This window comes from Hydra viridissima, unplaced genomic scaffold, assembly GCF_058129835.1.
Source record: "Hydra viridissima isolate aposymbiotic clone 2 unplaced genomic scaffold, HvirCarnegie_v1 scaffold_2, whole genome shotgun sequence".
NCBI lineage: Eukaryota > Metazoa > Cnidaria > Hydrozoa > Anthoathecata > Hydridae > Hydra > Hydra viridissima.
Window position 1 is genome coordinate 20,404,213 of NW_028324301.1, and position 25,502 is coordinate 20,429,714.

The 25,502-nt window shown below is 29.6% G+C and overlaps 3 protein-coding genes and 1 pseudogene across 3 annotated transcripts; 2 read left to right on the forward strand and 2 right to left on the reverse strand.

Moving 5' to 3' along the window:
* The first annotated feature begins 7,483 nt into the window (after positions 1 to 7,483).
* LOC145180413 (protein YIPF5-like) lies at positions 7,484 to 10,060 on the forward strand. Its single transcript, XM_080055334.2, has 5 exons — positions 7,484 to 8,409; positions 8,813 to 8,847; positions 8,927 to 9,037; positions 9,239 to 9,423; positions 9,550 to 10,060. Exons 1-5 carry the CDS (start codon positions 8,166 to 8,168, stop codon positions 9,710 to 9,712), a joined length of 738 nt encoding a protein of 245 aa, XP_079911460.2. The 5' UTR covers positions 7,484 to 8,165; the 3' UTR covers positions 9,713 to 10,060.
* A 92-nt stretch (positions 10,061 to 10,152) lies between these two features.
* On the forward strand, positions 10,153 to 14,516 carry LOC145202303 (arginine--tRNA ligase, cytoplasmic-like). Its single transcript, XM_090077597.1, has 13 exons — positions 10,153 to 10,392; positions 10,492 to 10,638; positions 10,744 to 10,932; positions 11,062 to 11,154; positions 11,276 to 11,517; positions 11,733 to 11,853; positions 12,034 to 12,163; positions 12,511 to 12,615; positions 13,062 to 13,243; positions 13,326 to 13,435; positions 13,617 to 13,836; positions 13,951 to 14,009; positions 14,102 to 14,516. Exons 1-13 carry the CDS (start codon positions 10,231 to 10,233, stop codon positions 14,457 to 14,459), a joined length of 2,118 nt encoding a protein of 705 aa, XP_089933723.1. The 5' UTR covers positions 10,153 to 10,230; the 3' UTR covers positions 14,460 to 14,516.
* A 1,493-nt stretch (positions 14,517 to 16,009) lies between these two features.
* Positions 16,010 to 16,862, reverse strand: LOC145192928 (uncharacterized). Its single transcript, XM_080070268.2, has 2 exons — positions 16,703 to 16,862; positions 16,010 to 16,552 (listed from the first exon to the last, which is right to left on the reverse strand). Exons 1-2 carry the CDS (start codon positions 16,839 to 16,841, stop codon positions 16,080 to 16,082), a joined length of 612 nt encoding a protein of 203 aa, XP_079926394.2. The 5' UTR covers positions 16,842 to 16,862; the 3' UTR covers positions 16,010 to 16,079.
* Positions 16,863 to 24,579: 7,717 nt separating this feature from the next.
* LOC149892372 (uncharacterized) lies at positions 24,580 to 25,234 on the reverse strand (annotated as a pseudogene).
* Between the last annotated feature and the right edge of the window lie 268 nt (positions 25,235 to 25,502).

The window sequence follows — 25,502 nt, forward strand, 5'->3', positions numbered from 1 at the left end:
AATATGTTAGGACTACAAAATTATAGATGTTTTTAGATAAGTTGTGTTTGTATGTTAAATTATAATTTCTAAAGTTAAAAGTTACCTAAATGTGACTATAATTTAAATTCAAGTAATTAATATTGTCTATTACAAATGTGATAATTTATTATATTGGGTATACTGTAAAAGTAATAAAAGCCTGATATTCAGATCAATGTGCAAGTTAAGGATATGTTTATTTAAAACAGCAGTTTTTTGTTATTTTGTAATTATTCTTTTATAGAAAAAATACAGCTATTTTTGATTGTATCATAGTTATTACTATCATAGTAAAAAAATTACAACCCCTTTTTTATATATCATTACATCCCAATGTCTTGGATATAAAAAAATTATCAAATATAATTGGACCAAAATTGTTTGATCATCACTGCAGTTGAGGTGACATCTGATTAAACCAATGTTTAATGGTTTAGAGCTCAAATCCAACTGAACCTTAGGTTCAGTTTGATTTTGATCCTAATTATTGATAAACCAAGTTTAAGAAAAGTTGGAAACCATAATGTTTAATACTCATGCATGAGTTTTTAACTAGTTTGTGTTCAGTTAAGTGGCATCTCCAAAAAAGAATGGTTTTAAGTAGACAACAAAGAAAACTCCACATAGTTTGATTGCTTAATGAACAAAAATAGGTTAATAACAATAATTTTGTTAGTTACGATCTAGGTTACAATATATATATATATATATATATATATATATATATATATATATATATATATATATATATATATATATATATATATATATATTTATAAATGCGTGTGTGTATATATATGTGTATATATAAATATATGTATGTATATATATACATATATATATATACATACATATATTTATATATACACGTATAGTATATATATATACATACATATATTTATGTATACACAAAATTATTGTGATATGTGTATATATATATATATATATATATATATATATATATATATATATATATATATATATATATATATATATATATATATAATTAGCAAAAATACTTATCTAATTTTTTCTTTGACAGCTTGTTTTACCATCAGTAGGTTCATCAGGAAGTCTGATGAACCTAGTGATGGTGAAAGATAAGTTTATAAATATATAAGGTTAATATATAACATGTTAACTAATGATTAATTTGTTAACCTTCCTGATTACTTATTGATGGTGAAACAAGTTGTGGAAGAAAAAATTAGATAAGTGTTTTTACTAATTTATTACTGCTCTGCTCTTTAAGACCATTGAGCACTCTATTTATAGAATACACTAACATAGTTTATATATATATATATATATATATATATATATATATATATATATATATATATATATATATATATATATATATATATATATATATATATATATATATATATATATATACAGTGCTCGAAGTGGGAAAAAAAAAGTAGTGGGATAGTTTTTAATATTTTCTAATCACCATCCCACCTATCCTAAAATTATAGATTTCGTATTTTGTGTAGATTAAATAAAGGAATTATAAATCCCTAGAGTATCCCTATAGTAAAAAACCTATAATAAAAAAACAACTTGAGGTCCGTTATATTCTTAAGAGACTGTCACCGTAAAATATTGAGTTGAGTTTCACATCAAACGTCATTAAGCAATCAAAAAACAATGATATGTTTAAACATTTTATTTTTAAGCAAGTCTTATTTTTTTGTATTAACCAATTTTTAAATAATTGAAAAAAAATACCATCACATTGAGGAAAGGATTGGCAAGTTTCAATACTCGAAAAATCTGTCACTTCTTTATTTATTTCAGTGTCATTTTCCGAATTACTTTTAGAATTATCACTGGTTAACTTTCTTTTCCTTCCGCTTGCTAGCCATTTATCCATATTTATAATAAATAAATTTTTTTTAAATCATAACATTTAATGTTGAGTAAATCTCCTGTGTACTATATTTTATTTCACCAAAAAAAAACTCTAATGACACTTTAACGAAAAAAAAAGCCAATGTCGCTTTTTGTTGCTTGGTAACTTTTTATTTAAAATATAAAAGAAAAGACGCAATGTTTTATAATTATCGATTTAGTTTTTGAACTTTCTACCGCAAATTTTTAAATAACAGCTGAGACTTAAGTTCATTTAAATTCGCATATTGCCGCAAACTTTAAAATTGTTTTTACAAGTTTATTTATAGGAGGAAAATAAAATAAAATTTCCATTAATTTATTATGTACCGGGATGGCATCCCACCCCAAAATATGCATTAAAAAAGGAGTGGGATGGTTTTCAAAATTTAAAAAGGTAACGGGATGGCATCCCGCCCCATCCCGCCCCATCCCTCACTTCGAGCACTGTATATATATATATATATATATATATATATATATATATATATATATATATATATATATATATATATATATATATATATACACACAGGGTGTCTGCCAATATTATAAGTTGGATTTCCCTAGCTTTTCCCTGATATTTACCTATTTCTCGTTTAGAAAAATGCTCTTCAACTGCAAAAATATAAACAATAATACAACCCACATTAAATATATCAAGAGAAGTTCATAAAACTATCTGCCAAATAAACTTTTAGATTACGTGAACTATATACAACTTATTTAAGTTATATAAGTTTGATAAAGACTCATCTTTCCTGATTTTTCTAAAATTTAACCTAATTTCTCTGATAATCCCCTGATTTTTTTGAAGATATCCGAATTCCCTGGCATTTCCCTGATTTCGCAGACATCCTGTATATATTTATATGCAGATCTTGTGTATAAAGACCACTTAGCAACATTGCAACATAACATACCAAGAATTTAATTTGATCTAAACTTATTAGTCACAACAACAAGGCTAAATAAAATTGACAAAGTATGTATGATGAATTTAGCAATTAGTATGTGACATAACAATGTTTTGTTACATATGCTATATTATTATTAACAATAACATAAGTTATTTTTAACATATTTATCTTAACTAAAACTACTTGATTACTCACAAACTTAATCAAGTTATGATCAAGGTTTTGTGTTTAAATAATCGCTATTAATAAATGTTTAAATAATCGCTATTATTTAAAAAATTGTAGAATTTTATAAGAAACTTCAAATATTTAAAGAAACACCACCAAAAATTTATGCACCCGAAAAACGCAGATAGTCCAAAAATGTATCTGGCAAAAATGCAGATAGTCCAATTTTGTTTTACGCGGAGATTGCAGATATGCCAAATTTGTTTTCCGCGGAGATTGCAGATAGTCCGATTTTGCGCGGAGCCATCGATATTCGAAATGAATAAAAATATATATTGCCGGAAAATGTTTTATGGAGTAGAGGTCTTTAAAAAAGTTGTGCGTTTTATTAAGTTGATTAGTTACTATACTTTTTTGTTAAAATTATAAACTAGAGTAATGTAAATAAAGTTTGTTTTGTTTATATTCTAGTTAATTACTCTAATCATTATTTAATGTTATATTATTTACAGTATTTCATTAAAAACTATTTTTGTATTTTAAAGAAACAAATTAATCGTTCAAAATAATTTTTTCTATAAAACTCTAAAAATGAGTGTTACGTCAATCTCGCCATCTATTGGATCGCTGCTATTCTCCTCTCAGCCTCCAGGTTTTTATGGATTTTTTCCTTAATATTGCTCACAAATTTAAATCATAAAGTTGCACCAGTCTATAACAGTTCTTCTGGAGAGGTGAAACTCTCAAATGATTTGTACCTGTGTAAATTAAAGCACAACAGTAAAACTAGTGTTTAGAGGCAGATGACTTCTTTAAAAAAATAAATGACGGTGCACAGCTTGGCTAAAATTTTCTTCATTACTACGCCACCTCCATTCATCATGAATTTTGAGATTATTTGATCCATGAAGATTGCATGTTGCAGATTGAACAATTTACATTACTTGTCACTAATGGGGTCTGGCTACGTGTTACAAAACAAAGAAATCATCGCTGAACTCTGAAAATAATGACAATTTTGTTGTATTCTAAAAAAGAATTTCTTGATAAGCAATAGATTCTTTACTTGCTAGAAACTTTACGTTTTTACTCCCTGACTACAATGTCTACCGTAGTTCCCAGGTCTTTTGATATACTGCAATTATTTCTCCCGACGCACAGTGGAAAATAAAGGTGTGTTTCGGACCAAAAATCGATAATTTTTTTGTTACTAAAAATAGAGATTTGAAATTTTGCACAAATGTAAAGTAGTATATGACGCTTCTTGTGAAATACTCTTTATAAGAATTTTTTGTAATACAATATTAAAAATAAATAAATAAAAATCAAAAACTTCAAAATTGGCAGTTAGTTAATTTACACTTTAACACAATGCTTTACAAATATATGAAAATACCTTAAAATTATTAAAAACTACGAAAAATACATAAAGTGCTTACCTACTAATTATAGAAATATTTAAGACAGTTTCTTAATAACAATTTTTAAATAGTTGTTTTTATGAAGTAATGTATAGGTATATTAAGGTGGTACCAGGGTAAAGGTAACTTTTTAACAAGAAATTGAAAACTATTAATAGACTTTAGCTCTTTTCTATTAATGAACAAAAAAAATATATAAAACAGTAGCCAAATAAAAAAATTTTAGTGATAACGTCATTAATTATGCGCATAATTAGTGTTATTTTACCCCCAAACCTTCTTATTCTTTCATCTAATATAACTAACTCAAAAAGAGTCCAAACTGCTTGAAAATTTGAACATGAATTCTTTAATGTATTTAGAATGTTGTCTATGAAACAGGATTTTTTAAAACATTTTTAATTTTACCAGGTTGACATTCGAACTTTAAGATATAAAATTAAGGGAAGTTTGGGACAAAAGCATGATAAAAATGAGTTTTAAATAAAAAATAACAAAAATTTGCTTCATAGACAACATTCGTAATATGTTCATCTTTAAATCTGCAAAATTTCAGCCCATTATCTATTTTCTATGAAAAGTTATTTTTTCTGAAAAATTGAGATTTAGCGAGATAAAAAGCGTTTCTAAGGTCGTTGTTATGAAGCAAGAACCAAACTGCTCTTTAAAAAAAGGCCAAATTTGATTAAAATTAAGAAGATTTTTGACTTTTTGCAAAACGCATATTGAAATAGGTAGATTTAGGAATTCAAAACATTAATTTTGGTATTTTTCAAAATTTTATCAAAAATAGCCGTTTTTTACCCTGGTACCACCTTAAAGGTACTATGTCATAACTACATAGGGACTTTCAGTTCCTGAAATCAGTTCGTTGACTTTCAAAAGCTGCAGAGTATCTTCATCAAGTTCTTGCACATTTCACGCAAAGAGTTTATTTGGCTCTTTACTTCATCTACAATGGCTTTAGTTTTCTTGGAAGTCTCTTTGCAAAATTCAATGCATATAGGTCGACAAAAACGAACATATGAAGGTGCCGGATTTTGCCAAACAACTGCGCCAGTTACTTTATCAATTAGTTTGATAGGCACCAAAGAACTAGTAAACAAATTTGCATAAGAAATAAGTTCAGATTCCTCTGGAAGTTTCTGCTTGTATTGGCTTTGGCCAGAGGAACCATCACAGCCCCATTTACTATATGAAAGTAAATGCTTGAATTCAATACTGTACAGAGAATCTATGGTCAAAATTCTAGCTACAGTGTGATCCAATAAATCTTGCAGTTCCAGAATTTTCGCATGTGTGTTCGTAATTTCTATTGCAGAAGATGGTGGATAGCAGGTCTGTTTAATTTCTTGAATTTTACAATATGGTGGGAATATGGAACAGTTTCGTTCATTTGTCACCTTCCTCATATACAAATATTGTGCTTTTGTTAAATCTAAATCAATAAACACGCTGAGTGCTTCTTCATCAGTTAGCATATTTTTCTGGCTTGCGTTTTCCATAAAACTCGATGTTAATTTTTTTTTGTCTTTATCAGCAATCCTTAATGATTCCACAAGTTTTGCTTCTGCTTCTTCTCCTATTGTATGCAACGCCTGAAGATATGTATTAAAGATATGCTCGAATCCATATTCCTTAAGTAACATGGAACTTTTTCTTTTTTTGCTGGATTCTGACGAATCTCCATAAGACACGCACGGCCTTCCGCGTTTTTCAAAAGAAGTAGATGGCGTGGAGTCGGTAATTGCCTCTTCTGAGTTAGGTAAAGATACACAATATCCAACCAATCACTATTCTTAGATAAAAAAGCATCCTTTTTCCGTGACACCAGTATCCATCGTTTATTAAAAGACGGAATAATGTGCCTTTAAATACCACTAATGATGAAACACAAGTTGTCCTCAGAAAGTTGATAATTTTCTTTTAAAATTGTTGACAGTGCCTCAACTGTCATTCCTCCATCAATATAGGAAAGCAATAATTTACATTTCAAACACTTAAAAGTTGTCATTTTAACAAGTCACAAAAGTAACTTAAGTAATATTCAATAGTCAAACGAGTCGGTTTAATTTCCACTGTGAGTTTCTTATACTGATATAAATGTTTCAACTCTTTATATATTGGCAGTGTACATTCACCACAAAATGAGTGCAAAAATAAAAGAATGCCATGGTATCAATAAAAAATTGATAATAAATTAAAAAACATATACCAAGCTATTGTTATAAATGAACAAAATTTGAAACCACGATAAAAAGCGGTTTTCTGTTTTTTTACTTTTATCACTCTTTTCTCGATAATTTCGGAAACCGCACGTTTCTGCAACTCATTCTTATACATGTTTTTAATAAACACCTAGGCTACAATACTACATTAAATGTAAAGCGTGGGGAAGCGTGGGTAACTACCAAAAGTCTCAGTGAACTTGAAGAATATTATTTTTTTTCATTTATTTTATTGTTCAAATAATTACTCCTAAACTGAACCATATAAGTAAAAATGTATAATTTTCTTAAAATCTCCATAACATGAGCTTTTCAAAAATGTATAATACTTTATACTTATTCCTAGAAAGTCTTATAGAAAATTAACTTTTAAAGTGATGAAGCGAACAGGTTTGAAATGAACATCCGCAAAAGTAATAAACAATAGGGCTTCAAATCTTTTATTTTTACATAAAATTATGTGAAATTCCTGCATTATAGTAATGATTGACTATTAAACTATTAAATAAAATTGAAATATAATGATAGTAGCGACATTAGTAAAAAACATTTATGATATGCTGTTGCTCTACAATTTTCCACTGTGCGACGATGCCATTCATACAGGAAGCAATAATACTTAACTCACCCCCTGAAAAATGCAGTAAATTGACAAACACCTTTCGTTCACCAATAATTTACATTTGATGTTAATTGCAATTAACGTAACTTAAATTTTTACATGGAGTTTTAACTGAAGCTTTCCGATTTTTATATTTAGGTAGTTTGAGAGAAAGAATTATAGAAAACAAGAAAGTTTATAAAAAATCATCTGATTACCGTAAATTTCGCACTAAATTTTTGCGTATAATATATATGATGACGAAGAGCAGATAGAAATAAGTTTTGAAAAAAGAAAAAAGAATTGATCAATACATACTCGTGCCTAAGAAAATATTAAAAAACACAGGTCATGGCGGAAAGTGAATTTCACTTAAAAAATGAAATTACCTGATTATACACCATTATATTTAATCATTTGCGGATTTTGTTTGAAGAAAAAAAGAGACCTACCATGAAGGTTCAATAGTGAAAAACATATCTACGGGATGTGTGGCATATCTTTCTTTATTCTTTCTTTATAAAAGTATATACTTTTTAAGGTCATTTTCCTAAAAGCCGACTCTCTTTTTTTGTTTGTGACGCAAACGAGTTCTCCTTTTCATACATCATTGGTTTTCTTTTTTTTATTGATGTATGGTACCATGTCTCTTAAATTTGGCCTGCCAGTCTTAAAATCTTGTGTTAAGACTTAATTGTCATTTACATTAAACCAGTTTTGGCAGAACACTTGTTTCTTTGTCTTAATATGAAATTTAAATTGACTAAGTTGAAGCTCTCTGCAATAACTTCAGAATCATAAGTTTCTTTATCTCAGTTGATTGGTGTTTAGAGTTACATAGCTTCAACATTGCAATTGGTCTATTTATAGTTATATTATATGATATCTATTTATAAAAAATACTGCAAGAATGAGTGGTTACGATAATCAAATGAATTTTTATGATTCTGGGTATAACCAAGATTATAGTCAGCAAAATGATCAGCAATACAGTTATACTGGTTATGGAAATAGTGGTTATGAGCAGTCATATGCACAGCGTGGGTATTCACCTTCTATGATGGTACCACAATATAGTTATAATCAATTGCAGCCTCAATTACATTCAGCAGCTGATAATACAAGCTTTGAAGATGAACCTCCTTTACTTGAAGGTAGTTATTTTTATAAATTTTCAGAGAATAAAATGTTTTATGTTATATGTGTACCCATGAACAGTTTAAGGTGTTATAATTTTCCTATAATTATAACTTAACTTTTTTATTTTTTAAAATTTCTTTTTAATATTTTTTAAAATTTCTTTTTAACATTTTATAAAATTTCTTAAAATTAAAAAAAGAAAAAAAGAAAAAAAAAAAAAATGAAACCACAAGGCTATTTAATGACTAAGTTGTAATTAAAAAATATCAACCTGTGTTTGTTTTTTTTATCATGCTAAAATTTTATTTCAAAGATGCAATAACTTATCAAATGCATGTAAACTTAACTACTGAAGTGTTTGTATATAATATATTCTAAATTTACTATTTTGAGCTTATTCAAATAATATGTTTTTAGAGCTTGGAATCAATTTTGAACATATAGGATTAAAGGTAATAAATCTCTCAAAATAATTGTGTAACTTCTCTATTAACATAGATATTAACCTATTGTTGTTCTTGTTTATTTTAGACAAAGTCTGTTTTAAACCCTTTACAACAACCTGATCCAAATATCATGGATGATACTGATCTTGCAGGGCCTCTTGTCTTTTGCTTAGCTTTTGGCGCTTTTTTACTATTGGTAAAAAATATTTAATTTTTGAGATAAAATTCTTTCTATTTTTAAAATGAAATGTTATTTCTTGATTACATTAAAAACAGATCATTTGAATAAATAAATAAATAAAAAGTTAACTAATTATTTTAATTGTGTAGTATTTTATTTAATTTTTTGCTATTTATACATGAGCATATTTATTGTATTAAGAAATATCTTTTTTAGTCTGGAAAAGTACATGGTTTTGGTTATATTTATGGAGTTGGAGTCATGGGTTCAATATCTATGTATGCTGTATTGAATTTGATGAGCATGACTGGTGTTACATTTCAATGTGTCATCAGTGTTCTTGGATATTGTTTATTGCCAATGGTGATCTTATCTGGAGTATCAGTTGTTTTTACACTCACGTAAATATTTTTGTAGATTTACTTTTTCAATTTCAAATTTTGTTTTCAAATTCAAATTTTTATTCTTTTATTCTCTTTAAAAAAAGTAAAGATTAAAACATGACTAACTTTAGCAATCTTTTTTAGAGGTTCTGTAGGGACAATACTCACCGGTCTTGTGATTTTATGGTGCAGTGTATCAGCTTCTAAGTTATTTGTTACAGTTCTAGCAATGGACCATCAGCAGCCTTTAGTTGCTTATCCTTGTGCTTTGCTATATGGAGTATTTGCACTACTCACTGTATTTTAAAACATTTTGTTTTTTCTTTTTCATAGAATATATTTCTACAGAACAATCAATCAAACCAAAAATTTTTCATTAAAAATAAAAGTAAATGAGTTTTGTAAGTTTAAAAGCCTGTGGTGACAATATTCAAAAATATTTCTTTTTTATTCTTTGCTTTTTATTGTTAATTAAAGTTAAACAAACTTTTGTCTATTTATATTTAATTATATGAGTTTGCTAATTGTATGGTTATTGTTTTCATTGTAGGAATTTATTTAAATTTTTCTGGCAATTTACTAAATTGTCTTATGGTTTTTATGCTGCTGATTTTGTCATTCTTTTTCATAAATAAAAATGTATAAAAAAGAAAAATTTTGTTGTTTTAATACTTTAGCAAATTATTAGTCTTTTTTTTGATTTGCTATTTTTAAAACTTTTATTTACTTAATTGTTAATTTCCAAATTTTTAAGTAATTTTTTAAGTTTTTTGACTTAAACCCTTGGAATAATATTTTGATTGATTTTGACTACCTAGTTTTTTAATGCAAATTATAGTAAGAAGCGCCCATAAAATCTTCACAAAATCACAGTATTTTCTTGTTAAGAAGAAGCTCACTCCAACAAATTTTTTTTGCTTTGTTTCTTTACGTCAAAGAATGGATTCTTTTGTTATATCAGATTTTTCAAAGCATGCTGATAAACATGTAAGTTAGTAAATATTCTTAAAGTTTTTATTTTAGTTGAAAACAAAAACTTTTTTATTTTATTTTACCAAAGTATTCGTTTTTGCTGCTCTTGTTTAGGAGATGGAAATATCCCAGCTGAAAAAGCAAATTCAGGCTCTAAAACATAAGCTGAATAATGTGGATGAAGATGACTGTTCAGCAGAGCTAAGTGAACTACGTACAAAAAATGCAAAATTACTCTATCAGAAAGTTCAGTTAGAACGGGTACTCTTGCTTTTTTTTTTTTTTTTTTTTTTTTTTTTTTTTTTTATAGATTTCTTTATTGCAGTTTTTATTTCAGTTTATTTGGGGATGTATTATTTAATGTAGGCATTGAAAGAGGAGTATGATATATCCTCCTCAAAAATGATCAATGTTCATACAGCTTTGAATCTCCTCTTTGAGTCTGCAATTGTAACTACATTTCCTGAAATTATTAACCCCCCTGTTTCTCTAACAGTGGCTCAAAATTCAAATTTTGGGGACTATCAATGCAACAGTGCAATGGCCATTTCAAAGGTAATAAACTAAAAAACTTGCTTCTATCCTTTTTCATACTTTTTTTTAATTTTTTTTTTTTTTTTTCTCTCCTTATATTATAAAAAAAGGGATTTTGTAATTTACATTCTGGTTACATTGAAATTTTAGCTGGTTGAAAAAAAACATGGTAAAAAGCTATCTCCAGTTGCAATAGCTGAAAAAATATTAGAAAATCTTCCTTCAAATTCAGTAGTGAAAGAGGTGTGTTTTAAGTAAAGATTTTTTTAAATTAAATATTTAATGAGTTTGTTTTTTGTTTTGAAATTTCATGAAATAATGTATCTTTAAAAAAAAGTCAGCTTTTTTGTGGTTATTCTTCTAGGCTTCCATTGCTGGTCCTGGTTTTATTAATGTTACACTCGAAAAAAGTTTTGTTTGTGATATCCTTAATAAAATACTTCATGAAAAAGTTCACCCACCTGGTGTGGGAAGTAAGAAGAAAGTTGTCATTGATTTTTCTTCACCAAATATTGCTAAAGAAATGCATGTTGGTCATTTGCGTTCTAGTATAATTGGTGAAAGCTTGGCACGACTGCTTGAGTTTTTAGGTCATGATGTTTTAAGGTAATTTTGGAATTGGTTCTATTAGATAAAAAAAAGATAAAACATTTTGAAACAATAAAACTTTTTAAAAGTTTTATTGTTTTAAAAAGTTTTTTTATTTGCTTTTTAATGAAAATTGTTGTTGTTGCTAAAAGAAATGTTTAAAACAATTTTTTTTATTTATCAATATTTCGTTTCTTAAAATCCTATTTTTAGTTAATTTTTATTATCTTAAGATTGAATCATGTTGGTGATTGGGGTACACAATTTGGAATGCTTATAGCTCATCTGGAAGATGAATTTCCAAACTTTAGAGAAGTTTCTCCGCCCATAAAAGATTTGCAAAGTTTCTACAAAGTGAATAAATTTTCTCAAAATGTTTTATTTTTTAGTGAAATATTAAAAATTTTAGCATCAACAAATTGTAAATTTAAAATGTGTTTCCTCAAAATAATTAACATTTTCAAAATAAATAAAAAATTGATTCAAAAATTGTATTTTTAGATAATTATCTCTAGGATAATATTCATTATTTAGGCTTCAAAAAAACGCTTTGATGAAGATGGAGACTTTAAGAAGCGTGCATACCAAAGAGTCATAGATTTACAAGGTGGAAATGCAGATGTGAACAAAGCATGGAACATGATATGCGATGTTTCAAGAAAAGGTTTTATAATTTATGTTTTGCAATAAAAATTTTCCAGGATTTTGTAAGTCATATACATAACCAAAATTTTTAAACTTAATAAAGCATTTTTCAGTATACTTTACAGTAAAAAAGCATTCTGGAAAAAAAGTTTAAAGTTTATGTTTTTTTTATTAAGAAGCTTGGGTTTGAACTCATGATTTTGGCAGGTTAAAATTTTATTTTGTGAAACATTTTACAATACATTATGGCATTATGGATTGTCTTCTAGAAAAAGATAGCATTTAGTAGCTTTATCAAGAAAGTAGATATTTTTGCAATAATCTTGTAATTTATAATTTGCAATAACGTTAAAGTTTTTTTACTAGAGTTTCAGCGTATTTACGATCGCCTGGATATATCCCTCATTGAGCGAGGTGAATCATTTTACAATGAACTCATGCCAAAGATAGTGGAAGATTTAAAAAAAGGAAGTATGGCGAGTTTCATATTTTGTTACATTTTGAAACTGAAACATTACTTATTGTTAATTGTATTTTAGAGCATCAAGTAATTAATTAGTATAATTCATAAATGATATAGTTGGTATGGTATTACAGTAGCTATTTATGTACAAATTGTTTGTGTGTATGAAGTGTTTTTCTATACAAAGTTCTTGTGTGTGCAAATTATTTTAATCAACCAGAAGATTTCTCTTCTGGTTAGTTTATCTATTTCTTATGGTTGATTTCAATATCTCTTCTGTTTTTATTTAAGTATCTCTTCTGGTTGATTTAAACATTTAGTACACACAAACATTTACTCTTTGAAAAAATATTTAAATATTTTAAAAATGACTCTTGAATAATCAAAATAGTTATACAATAAGCTAAATGTTGCAGCTATGTGTAGGAACAGTTAAAATTACTTTTTTTTAAAGATGTTTGTGAAAAAGCAGATGATGGGCGTTGGATTGCATGGGCTCCTGGTATGAAAGTGCCATTGATTTTAGTGAAATCAGATGGTGGTTTTACATATGACACAAGTGATTTAGCTGCTTTACATCACAGATTAAAAGTCGAGCAAGGTGAATGGATTATCTACGTTGTTGATGCTGGCCAGGTAGTCTATCAATAAAATGTACAACAAGTTTATCATGAGTGTATTTTGTTTTATAATAAACTCCTAAGGCTTTTTCCCATAGGGTGATCATTTCAAGCAAATATTTGGTGTAGCTCAAGCAGCTGGCTGGTACAATCCATCCATCACACGTGTCGATCATGTAGCATTTGGAGTTGTTTTGGGAGAAGATAAGTATGTTCTTTTTTTTTATTTTTTTATTTATTATTATTCAAAATTCTGTCAAATCTATTTCAAAAATGAAAATCTATTTCATTTTTTAAATAGATTTGACAATTTATTCAATCCTGAATTTGACAGTTTTACTAGATTTGAATAGATTTGACGGTTAATTCAATCCTGAATTATTTTATAGAAAAAAATTCAAAACTCGATCTGGCGATACTGTCCGTTTGTCTGACTTGCTAGACGAAGGTTTAAAGCGCTCAAGGGATAAATTACTTGAAAAGGGACGTGATAAGGAACTATCTCCTGCAGAACTCGAAGCAGCTCAGTCTTCGACAGCTTATGGTTGCGTCAAATACGCTGATCTCAGTCATAATCGTCTCATGGATTATGTATTTTCATTTGACAAGGTAATTTTTTACTTGATTATTAAGAGTGATAATTGGTTGGAGTGATGATCTTGTACAGTTAACTTGACGCCATCTTAAAGTGGTATTTCTAAAATTTATTTCATTTTCATTCAGATGCTTGACGACAAAGGAAACACTGCTGTATACCTGTTATATGCATATACAAGAATTAGGTAAAGTTATATTAGACAATAAAAGTTGTTTTGCATGAATCCCTTTTTGGTAGCTTTGTTTAAAAAATTCTCACTATGTTTTGAATTTTTAGATCAATCCAGCGAAAAGCCAAAATTGACGAAAAAGCCCTCACTTTGTATTTGAGTGAAAATAGCATAAGTCTTTCTCATGAAAAGGAATGGAAATTGGGGAAATTGCTATGTCGATTTCCTGAGGTTATCGTTCGCTGTGCGAACGATTTAATGTTGCATCTTTTGTGCGAATATTTATATGAGCTAGCGTCCACTCTGACTGAATTCTATGATGCCTGTTATTGCATCGAAATTAATCGGGAAACAGGAGAAATAACGAAAGTTGACATGAACAGAATTGCAATTTTAGAGACTGTAGCAAAACTTTTTGAAGCAGGTTTTCATATACTTGGTTTAAAGCCCATCTCGAAGATGTAAACGATTAAAATTTTCTCGCTGTAATTACGATTCTATAAGAATAAACGAGGCAAGAAATTTTTTGTTCTGCATAAATAGTTTAATAACATTTATAATTTCTATGATATATTTATTTACATTTGCCAGTAGGAAACTAGAGATGAAAAGAGCAAAAATTTAAAGTTGTTTTAAATGATGACTATTAATTGAATGTTTCTTTAGTTCAAAGAATCTATTCAAATAAATTAAGTAAAAAACATAAAGAAAAATCAATCAGCAAATTTTAAGGAACTTAATTTTTTTTTGTAATTCAAGTCCTTTGCATTAATTTCTAATTGAATAGATAAATGGAAAGTTTTCTATAATGGCCAATATGAGCAAGACTCTTCAATGTGTTTCTGAGGTACCATCGGAGTTTATATTTTCAGCAATAATGCAACACTGCAATTCAAAAACAAATATGTGAATACCTTTAAATGCAAAACGAAGAGCATTTCAAAAACAAAGATATGAATACCTTTAAATGCAAAACAACGTATAAAAAAAAGGCTTGTTGAATTGACGAAATTATATTGTCAACAAAGGATGGATGAAAAAAAAAGTTTTATCGGGGTTTGTGTTTTGGGCTTTCTAAAAAATGGTTTGAAAGTTAAGATTAAGGCATCAGCATTTAGTGTTTGTTACATTACGTTGGGAATAAAACTCATCAATCAAAATGGGTGGTGTTTCTTTTTTCATCTTCTCAATCTTTCAATAATCATTTAATATGCTGAACAAAATATAAGCGCTCGTTAGTAAACGTATGAAGAACCCAAAGAGAATGAGTAGACTTTCATAATACACATTTACAAAATTGACCCATAACATTCTTTATAAATCAATTCTTCAAATACTTGATTTCTATATAACTTTTACTGGTAGCCATAAGAAACATTTTTAATTTTAAACCACTGTAAGACTTACTAATAGCAATATTTCTAAAACTCGTGTTGCTAGCGACGATATAGTATAGATCGTGGTGATTTAAGCACAACAGGATCTCTTGCATTTAAAACTAATCTTAACCTAAGTTCTGATTAGTAAATAATAACTAAAATCAATTTCTCGGGCATTTAGAGTTTTAACTTTTTTTTTCTAATTTTTTAACTTTTTTATTAAATTTTAAGTAAACTTTTGTTATCAAAATGTTTTTTTATAAGAAATTTAGAAATAATATATTTTAATCAATTGTATTAACTTATGTTTTTTTAGTAGAAGGCCATGTTTTCTTTTTTAAATTTACTTCTAAGAATTTTAATAAAAATTACAATAAAAAAAAACTAGACTCTTTTTAGTTTCGTCCCTGGCAGTAAAAAGAACCATGAAAAGCGTTGTTTTATTTGAAACTTTGTCTTTATTACATTTCAAAAATTATTATTTTCTTTCAAAACTAATTTTTAAAAAAAAATATGGAAACCACTTCAAATCTTTTGGTTCTGTTTACCTTGCAAGAGTTATCTTTTCAAACTGGAGATGAAAAAGCTGCCACAAAGTTTGTTGAAATAGATAATAATGAAAAAAAAACTACAATATTTGGAAATCAGTAAAAAGACTGAAAAATTTTCATCAAATCATTAACAAACTTCTTGATAAACCGTTCAGTCACAGAGGAAGTAACCACTGAATCTTTTTTTTAAAAATGTTTTCTTCGCGATTACTATTCGATAGACAATCGTCTTTGGATTTTGGATCACCTCTATTTGTTACTGTTGGGTCACCTCTGTTGTCTACTGTTGGGTCACTTCTGTTGGGTACTATTGGATTACCTCTGTTGTCTATTGATGGGTCACCTCTGCTGCCTATTGTCGTAGGATCTTTTCGGGAGACTGGTCCCGCTTCATCTCCTAGTAATGATTGATCTTGTCGATTATCTTTTGGTTTATCCATTGTCACTTTTAACTCCACTTCTAGCTTGAGCGAATGTTGCTCTTTTTCTAACAAACCTTTCAGTTGTTCAATCAAAGTCTTGTACTTGAGGCCTAAACCATTTGGATTTGAACTTTTATTTTTGGGTTCGCATAGCTTCACGTAACATTTTTCATCAATACCACACTCACATATCTCGACACCAAGCTCTAAATAATCGTTAGGAAAATTTGCAAGCAGTTCTTAACAAAAAAAAGCTCTGAGTAAAACTTTGATAATACAGCAAATATTAACTTCATTTAAACAAATAACTTTGTAAGTTGTCATTTATTAAGTTATAATTTAAAATTGAAAGGTACCTGTCGATATCGGTGCGGACGCAGCAGATTCTAGTGATTCCAGAATTAAATCGGAATGATCAGTGCTATCTTTTCCGATTGCATAGTGATCGGTCGGAGATATAAAACAGAACACTAACAGAACACTGATAGAGAACATAGTTCCTTGAAAAACTTAATGCCACTGAAGAGAGGTGTCTTTCTCTGCTTTTTAAAGCAGTTGTATAAATCACATGGGACCAATTATCTCAATTTGAAATCAAAAGTCAGGAGATAATGTAAGAAAAATTTTTCTGTTAATAACAAAAAAATAATAAGTTGTAATTGCACTAAAATTTAAAATGACCTTTGAGAATTAAAGCCATAGTTTTTTTTTCTTTCATTAATTTCCATTAAGAGGATATCTTTAGGCTTTGTTTCAAAGACTGGCTATAAGTTCGTAAAACTTAACAAAAACCTCATACTTAACCTGCTCTGCACATTTGATGAAAGTCAACGCTGAGCCGCTGTAAACATTTTGTTCACAATACCCTGATGTTTCTTGTGATGATGTTTTTTACAAGATATTTAAATAAATCCACTTGAACAGATTGCTATTCATCAAACTCACAATTTTAAGGAGAAAATTCCTAGAATTAAATTAAAAAACTTGAAATAAGAAATACAAAATTGTTGTAATAAACTATTTTTAATAGATTCAACAGATAACAATAATTGAATGTTAGTAATTTTTATAGCTTTTATATTTAGTGAGTGTTGTTATATTGAATAACTCATAAAGTTTGGTAATTATTGCCATTCATTACCAATAATGTTAAAATTATTTTTTTTGTCTATAATTATTTTTAAAGGCATAAAATGCATAAATCTAACTTTGACAAAATAAGAAATGAAAATATATTGTTACTCTGTTGATAATAAAAATAGATAATATTTGAAATAGGAAAATTTGCAAAAGTAGAACTCGTCACAGTAGTTCTCAGTGTGCTGGACAACCAGATGATCTTTCTGTTACCGACCTTCCCACATTTAAATAGGTTGTATAGTTTAGCTACAAGCTCAATAAACATGTGATTGCCAAAAAAATAACCCACCAAAAAATTGTTTCACAAATAAGCATCAAAATTATTGAGTTTTGGGGAAAAGTGTACCCTAAAAAACTGCCCTTGGTACACGAGAGAAGCATGAGGAAAAAAACTTTAGACACTTTTTAAAAGAGTGTCATGTACTGAGCATAAAAAAGTCAAAAGAACAAATCCCAGCATTTTTTCGTTATAGCTTATTGTTATATTTCATTGTACTAATGTCGCAACAGTTGCGTAAGAAATTACGCCATAGAGAATTTTGAAAACGTATATAAATTGTACAACTATGCATAAGCAGACTGAGAGAAAAAAAGAAATATATAAGTAGATATACTTATAGAAATATAGTCGTCTTGATTTTATTTCGGCAGTATGACACTCATATGATTGAAAGAATTGGTGGGTCTGGCGATATGGTAGTATATCTGAAGAAAGTTAAACTGGTCGGAGAACTACAAAAGATGGGCGATCTGTCCTTAATAATTCCGTAATTTCTCGAAGGAAGTGCATTCGCCTTACATGAACAATTTAGCGATAGGAAAAAAACCTCCGCCGTGGATATTGAAAAATCTTTATTAGATGGGTTTGCAGCGTTTTTCAGCCTACGAGTTGCTTAGGGATCGGAGATGGAGCGAAGGCCAATCCGTCGATGTCTACATGGCCAGTTTGCGTCAACTTATGAGACTTATGAGTTACGAACGCAAGTAAAAATATTTGGGATCAACTTGTAGGATGTGTTAAACCACGCAAGAGTCTTTTTATTGGAACCAACAAAAGAGGAATGTGTTTCAATAAAAATCTCTGAAACCAATAGAAATGCTAATAGATCATCTTCATCCTCAATGGCTTTAACTGCTACAACTGCGGTAAACCTGGACATGTTGCCCGAAACTGCTTTTCAAAGAAATAAAAAGCTAATGGTGCAATAAGATGTTTTCGATGTGAAAAAAACTGGCCATATTGCAAGATTTTGCTCATCACAACAGGGAAACTCAAGTGGGGAATAGCCAGCGTCTGCTGTTCCCTTGACTAACTAACGGCGCTCCCAATATGCATAGTGCACGTGAACAACTTTGCAGCAAAAGCTTTGGTCGAAAGTGGATGTACCTGAACCATTATTTCAAGAAAAATGGTTTAGAAATCAAATGCTCACATCAGAAGAAACGAACTCAAGGCATTGGAAACAGTGGGAGAAGCGATGATAACATTGGTAATAGCTGAGAAACAACTACAGGCGTCAGTAATGATTTTAAAAGCGTTCGACGGTATTGACGCTGTTATTGGTATGGATATTACTAATCGTTGTGGAGAAGTGCACCTATACGATGAAAAGATCGAATTTGGTTTTGTTAGAACTTATAAGGAGAAAAAATCTGTTGCCAATAATGTTACTATGGCGGACAAGGATTTTGATGCTTATTCCGATGGCATAAAGTGGACTGCTAAATACAAATGGAAACAACATAAACCCCAGCTGAAGAAATCTGTCGCGCAGTATAAGATAAAACCCCAATTAATAAATCAATTTAACGAAGAGATGGACTCATGCGTGGAAAATGGTTAAAACCATGCAAAAAAGATGAATAGGAGATTATCCCGGTAATGTCAGTTGAACAGGAAGATAAAGGGAAAATACGACCGGTTTTGGACTTTCGTGAGTTGAATCAGTATGTTAACTTGCACAATGCCTTAATTGATGCATGCGACGAAACAGTGAGAAAATGGAGAAAAATTGGTAACGAATTTTCAATCCTTGATCTCAGATGTACCTACATGCAAATCTACATTGATCCAGTTTAATGAAAGTATAAAGTGATAGTCTACAAAGAGTTGCAATACTACCTTACACGTCTCGGTTTTGGTTTAAATTCTGAACCAAAAATCATGTCTTCAATCTTAGGCAAAGTGCTGAGTCTCGATACAGATATTAATGTAGCAACTGACTACTACACCGATGACAATTGCTAATTTGAAAAAGACATCAGTTGAAAATGTTGTAAACCATTTGGCGTGGTATGGATTGATAACAAAAGAACCGGAGGAATGTAGTGCTGCACGAGTGTTGGGTTCGCAACTGCTTTGAAACGAAAAGAAAGAGTATTTTTAGAAAAGTGACAATATTATTCCAAAGCTATAAGACATCAAAAACGAGAAAATAACATAACGAAGACTTTTTTCAATATGTGGGATTCTTATTAGGGTACTGTCCTGTTGGAAACTGGCTTAGAATGGCATGCAGCTTTACAAAATGTCCTAGTCATGGAGAAGTTTGGGATTATTTAATTGGGGATCAAGCACAGTCATGGTTGGTTGAAATACTGCGTCGATTGGAGTTTAGCGATCCTGTAAAAGAGATATGGGATGCCGAAGGGATTCAGAATGGAGCAATATCGTGGTGTGATGCAAGTAGCATGGCAATGGGAGTTGTTCTAGAACATGATGGTGCAGTAATTGAGGATGCAGCTTGGCTACGAAGCATCAGTAATGTCATGCATATTAATATTGCTGAGTTAGAAGCTGTGGTTCGTGGGATAAACCTAGCCGTCAAGTGGGATATAAAGAACCTATTAGTGATCACTGACTCAGTAACGGTACGTGGATGGCTAAAGTTCTTCTGAGTATGCGCGAATTTTTAGTCGTAGAACGTAGCTATGACAACAACAAATTTAATTCTTTTAGTTATTGAAAACGTTTCGCTTATGTAACTTTACTTTAAATTATTTTATTTCAAAATAAGGATTGTTATAATCGTCTCTTATCTTTTATGTCTTCAGCTTTTAATGAAAATCTTTTGCTGACTTGTAGAATTCTTTTAAAACGTGAGTAATTTTTTTTGTCAAATCAAAAAGTTATTTTACAATTTCTGTGTAACTTTTAACACGTACCGAATTACCGAATACAATTGCATGATTATATACATATTAAACCTCATACCTTTGAGTAATTAAACCAAAAAAAATATTCTGTTAATATTTGCGAATTAATTTTATTTATTCTATCATTTATTTATTCTCCGAAAATTTCGAGGTTTGATGCGTTGATGAGAAATGTTCTTGAAGAAATAGGAGAGGTTGGAAGTTCTGAAGCTGCTTTGAAGTGTATAAATTTAAAATTAGAAGATTTTATCAAACACTTCAGATGAAATGGACAAAAATAGGCAGACATCGGCAACCCTTCCTAGACACCTATTCTTCATAGATAAATAAAAAATTGTATTTATTGATCCTATATTTCAAAATGTACCACGTACTTCCCAGCAGAATGGCATAACTACAACTGAAACGAATAACATATTATCAAGAAAATGTACCACGTACTTCCCAGCAGAATGGCATAACTACAACAGAAATGAATAACATATTATCAAGAAAATGTACCACGTACTTCCCAGCAGAATGGCATAACTACAACAGAAATGAATAACATATTATCAAGAAAATGTACCACGTACTTCCCAGCAGAATGGCATAACTACAACAGAAATGAATAACATATTATCAAGAAAATGTACCACGTACTTCCCAGCAGAATAGCATAACTACAACTGAAATGAATAACATATTATCAAGAAAATGTACCACGTACTTCCCAGCAGAATAGCATAACTACAACAGAAATGAATAACATATTATCAAGAAAATGTACCACGTACTTCCCAGCAGAATAGCATAACTACAACAGAAATGAATAACATATTATCAAGAAAATGTACCACGTACTTCCCAGCAGAATGGCATAACTACAACAGAAATGAATAACATATTATCAAGAAAATGTACCACGTACTTCCCAGCAGAATGGCATAACTACAACAGAAATGAATAACATATTATCAAGAAAATGTACCACGTACTTCCCAGCAGAATAGCATAACTACAACAGAAATGAATAACATATTATCAAGAAAATGTACCACGTACTTCCCAGCAGAATAGCATAACTACAACAGAAATGAATAACATATTATCAAGAAAATGTACCACGTACTTCCCAGCAGAATGGCATAACTACAACAGAAATGAATAACATATTATCAAGAAAATGTACCACGTACTTCCCAGCAGAATGGCATAACTACAACAGAAATGAATAACATATTATCAAGAAAATGTACCACGTACTTCCCAGCAGAATGGCATAACTACAACAGAAATGAATAATATATTATCAAGAGAAGAAATACACAAAGAATATCTTTCCTTTTGGATTATCACTTCTTCATACCTGGATTAGAATTTTTGAGTGCGCTCTTCACATTTCATACCGTTTAGTAATTAAAACATGGCAAGTAAGTGGAAACGAAAATAAAGAAAAGGTGTAACGAAAAAAAAAAAAAGAAGTCCAGGAAAAGTTTAGATGTAAACCGAGTTTTTTAGCTGATGCACCCAAACAGCAAACTGGTAATGCAAATGATTGAAACTGTGCTCGTAAATTTTTCAGAAATGCTGTGAAGTCGACCAAGATAACTGGAACTTGCTTAGAACTAATAAAACGCTAAGGAATTATTCTAGAATGCATAAACTCGGACTGTAAAATCAATTAGGAGAAAACTACGCAAGAGAGACCCGGGACCTATACACTGAACAATCTGGATGGTATCCTATGCCTGTTACCCTTCATAAAACTTTATTTCATGGCGGAGCCATTATGGAAACGTGGATTCTTCCAATCGAAAAATATTCTGAAGAAGCCCAAGAGGCTTGAAACAAACACAACAGGTAGTTTAGGGAATATTTTTACAAGGAAAATTATCGCCAACGGACACAAATACGGATTTATTAAACAGACTGCTAACTACTTCAGATCCGGTTATAGCAAGTTAAAGAGCATGCCCGAAAACTAAGCATATCAAAATGAATCCTGAATTTTTAAAGTTATTAGAAAGTGAGCAAAGTGAAACAGCTTTAGAAAGTGATATTTCTGTGGACACCTCTGAGGATTCACTTGATAAACATATCATCGCCAGTGATTCCAAATAACTGAGTAATCTATTTTTGCCTCTTTCAAAATGTGTTTTGTTATTTAATTGTAAAATATAAATTTTAATGTCTATTTTATAAAAATTCTTTTAATATTAAAATCAAAATCTAAAATCCTTAAACTCTTTAAATTTGCTCCGTTTTTATAAAATTCAAAAAATATTATGTATGCTTTAATTTTTATTATCTTGCATTTTAATGATTTTTATATCTATAATTGTACTTTAAATAAGCAAAGTTAGTATTAAGGGAGCATGGTCCACCACGAGAACTATTGATGGAAAATGGAGTGGTGTTCAGATCGATTGAGCTTTCTATATTTTGCGAGAAACGGTGTGTACTAAAGATATAAAGGGTGTGCATATAGACCAGAAATGGGATTGAGGAGCGTAACTACCACACAGTAAAACGTACAGCTACTAGGGTACAGATATGTCCGTTTCAAGCTATATTTTGGTATAACTCAACACAAACGACTGGAACGCAAGAAGACTCTACATCTGCTTCTCAAAAGTATAAGTACGAATGGCGTCTACCACTTCAAGGGGAGAAGAACACTGAAACTCAACACTGAAATATCAACACAGGTTACAAAAAAACTTCAGGATTGGAGAACAAGTTTACATTCGTCCCGTTAACGCAAAGGGCACCTCAATTCGGAAAATTGGCAACGTAACCAAAATAATCACAAAAACAAATATTGAAATTGATGGTTACCAAGACACGTGTGAGACGTGAGAAAAGTTCCTGCATCAGATTTAAATAAGTAGAAGAAAGTTTCAAGAAAAACTATAACAGCGAAGATAGCGAAAATGACGGTGAAATGGATGATATAGGCATCTTTGCTGTCAGGGACGAAAAGATCGAAGAGGCAAATGTTAACGATGATAACAGTATAAAAACTATAGGTGATGAAGTGCTGCCAGTGATCAGACGGTCTACCAGAGAAAGAAAAATGCCAATGTATTTAACTGACTATGTAACTTAAGAACTAAATTTTTTTAGGGGGGATGTTGCAATTGCTTATTGTTATACTTCATTGTACTGTCGCAATATTTCGTTGTAATGTCGCAACAATTTCGTAAGAAATTAGGCCATAGAGAATTCCGAAAATGTATATAAATTGTACAACTACGGTTAAACAGACAGAGAGAAAAAAGAAATATATAACTTATGGAAAAATAGTCGTCTTGATTTTGCACTTTGTTTATTTGGAAAAGAATTTTGATTTGTTGTTTGATTTATGCATGTAAGCGTGAATTGCCTGTAGGTAAATATAGTCACAGATATAGTAAAAACTTATTCCTTAAGCTTTGAATTTTTAAAAAATTATTGGTCATCTGAACTTACTTTAAGACACTTTTTTTGCATGGTTTGTTATATTTAAAATGTTAAATACTATTTATATTTAGTATTTAGTAAATATTTAGATTATTTATTTATATTTAGATTTAGTAAATAATATTTAACATTTATATTTAGATTTAGTAAATAATATTCAACACTAGAAAGAGTAGGGGCGCAAATAATGTCTCTTAACAATAAAACTCTTCGGAACTCTGTAGTAATGCCTATACTGTATATATTAAACTAATTTTTTTAAATGTGATATCTTGAAGGTCTTTGAAGTAACTTATTATCTAAAAATATTTTTAATAATATGAAGTAAATTTCGGCCTTAAAATTTACGAATTTACGAATGCGTACGTGATTCGGAAAATAAAATATAGATCAGAAACAGAAACCAAATTTTGGCTACTTCTACAAACCTCAAGTTTTATTTTGTATGGTATAAGAATTTTATAAAACATTACAGCAGTTTCTAGACTTTTTTTCAAAATTGTCCAAATGCAGTTTTTTTAAATTCACTTCGGCTACAAAAATCATTGGCTATATCTATTATGTTAAGTTCATCAGTTTTTTGTGTGTGTATATTTAACAGCATACACCAGTTTAACCGTGCTTTGTTCATGGTACTTCTAACCAAGTTTTGATTCTTCTTAGTGTGCTAAAAGCTCTCTCACTAGTGGTGTTTGTTGCTGGTATCAGAAGAATAAGTTTTATCAACTTCCTGATTTATGATAATGATTCCTTTTCAACTTCATTTGCTTCTCTATAATACAAAAAAAACTTTGTGTTATAATTAGCATACAAGTTCGCATTTTAGTGCATATGTTAGTTAATTTAAGATACACTGACAGTCGTAATTATTAAATAAATAACAAAAGGTTTATAGGAAATCCATTCAAATCTTACCTGACAAAATTAAGGACCTTTTGTAGAGTATCTAATGGTTGAGTTGTGGATTCGTGCATAATTTGTAATTGTGCATGCAGTCTTGAGGCATTCAAATCTGTAGCATAGAAATCAAGAACTTCGTTATTTATTGAACTACCTTTAGATGAAACATTTATAAGTACTGATTCTATCTTCTGAAGCATTAAATATCCTTGTTGTTCAAATCTAGATTGAATACTGCCATTGTCATTTCAATAGCTTCGAAATATATCTTCTTAAAATAGTCAAAACTAGAATTTTCAGATAATACTGATGCAGATGCTCCTATTTCAAAACAACGAGGTACTTTGTGATTGCAGGGCAAAGCAGGTTTTTCTAGTTGAAGTAATTTTCTTTTGATTTCAATACGGTTCCAAAATAGCTCAAATGAATTTTCAGACCGGATAGATTTCAATGTAATTAAAGTTCTTTCAACAACTTTCTGACCTTCACAAGCCGAAAGTGTAACCTTTTGAAAAC

Coding starts and splice junctions, on each gene's coding strand:
- LOC145192928 (XM_080070268.2), bottom strand. CDS start 16,841: ATGTTCTCTATCAGTGTTCTGTTAGTGTTCTGTTTTATATCTCCGACC. Junction 16,553..16,702: donor GTCCGCACCGATATCGACAG/GTACCTTTCAAT, acceptor ACGATTATTTAG/AGCTTGGTGTCGAGATATGT.
- LOC145202303 (XM_090077597.1), top strand. CDS start 10,231: ATGCAAATTATAGTAAGAAGCGCCCATAAAATCTTCACAAAATCACAG. Junction 12,164..12,510: donor ATGCGATGTTTCAAGAAAAG/GTTTTATAATTT, acceptor TTTTTTTACTAG/AGTTTCAGCGTATTTACGAT. Junction 13,837..13,950: donor ATGTATTTTCATTTGACAAG/GTAATTTTTTAC, acceptor ATTTTCATTCAG/ATGCTTGACGACAAAGGAAA.
- LOC145180413 (XM_080055334.2), top strand. CDS start 8,166: ATGAGTGGTTACGATAATCAAATGAATTTTTATGATTCTGGGTATAAC. Junction 8,848..8,926: donor TTGAACATATAGGATTAAAG/GTAATAAATCTC, acceptor TGTTTATTTTAG/ACAAAGTCTGTTTTAAACCC. Junction 9,424..9,549: donor TCAGTTGTTTTTACACTCAC/GTAAATATTTTT, acceptor AATCTTTTTTAG/AGGTTCTGTAGGGACAATAC.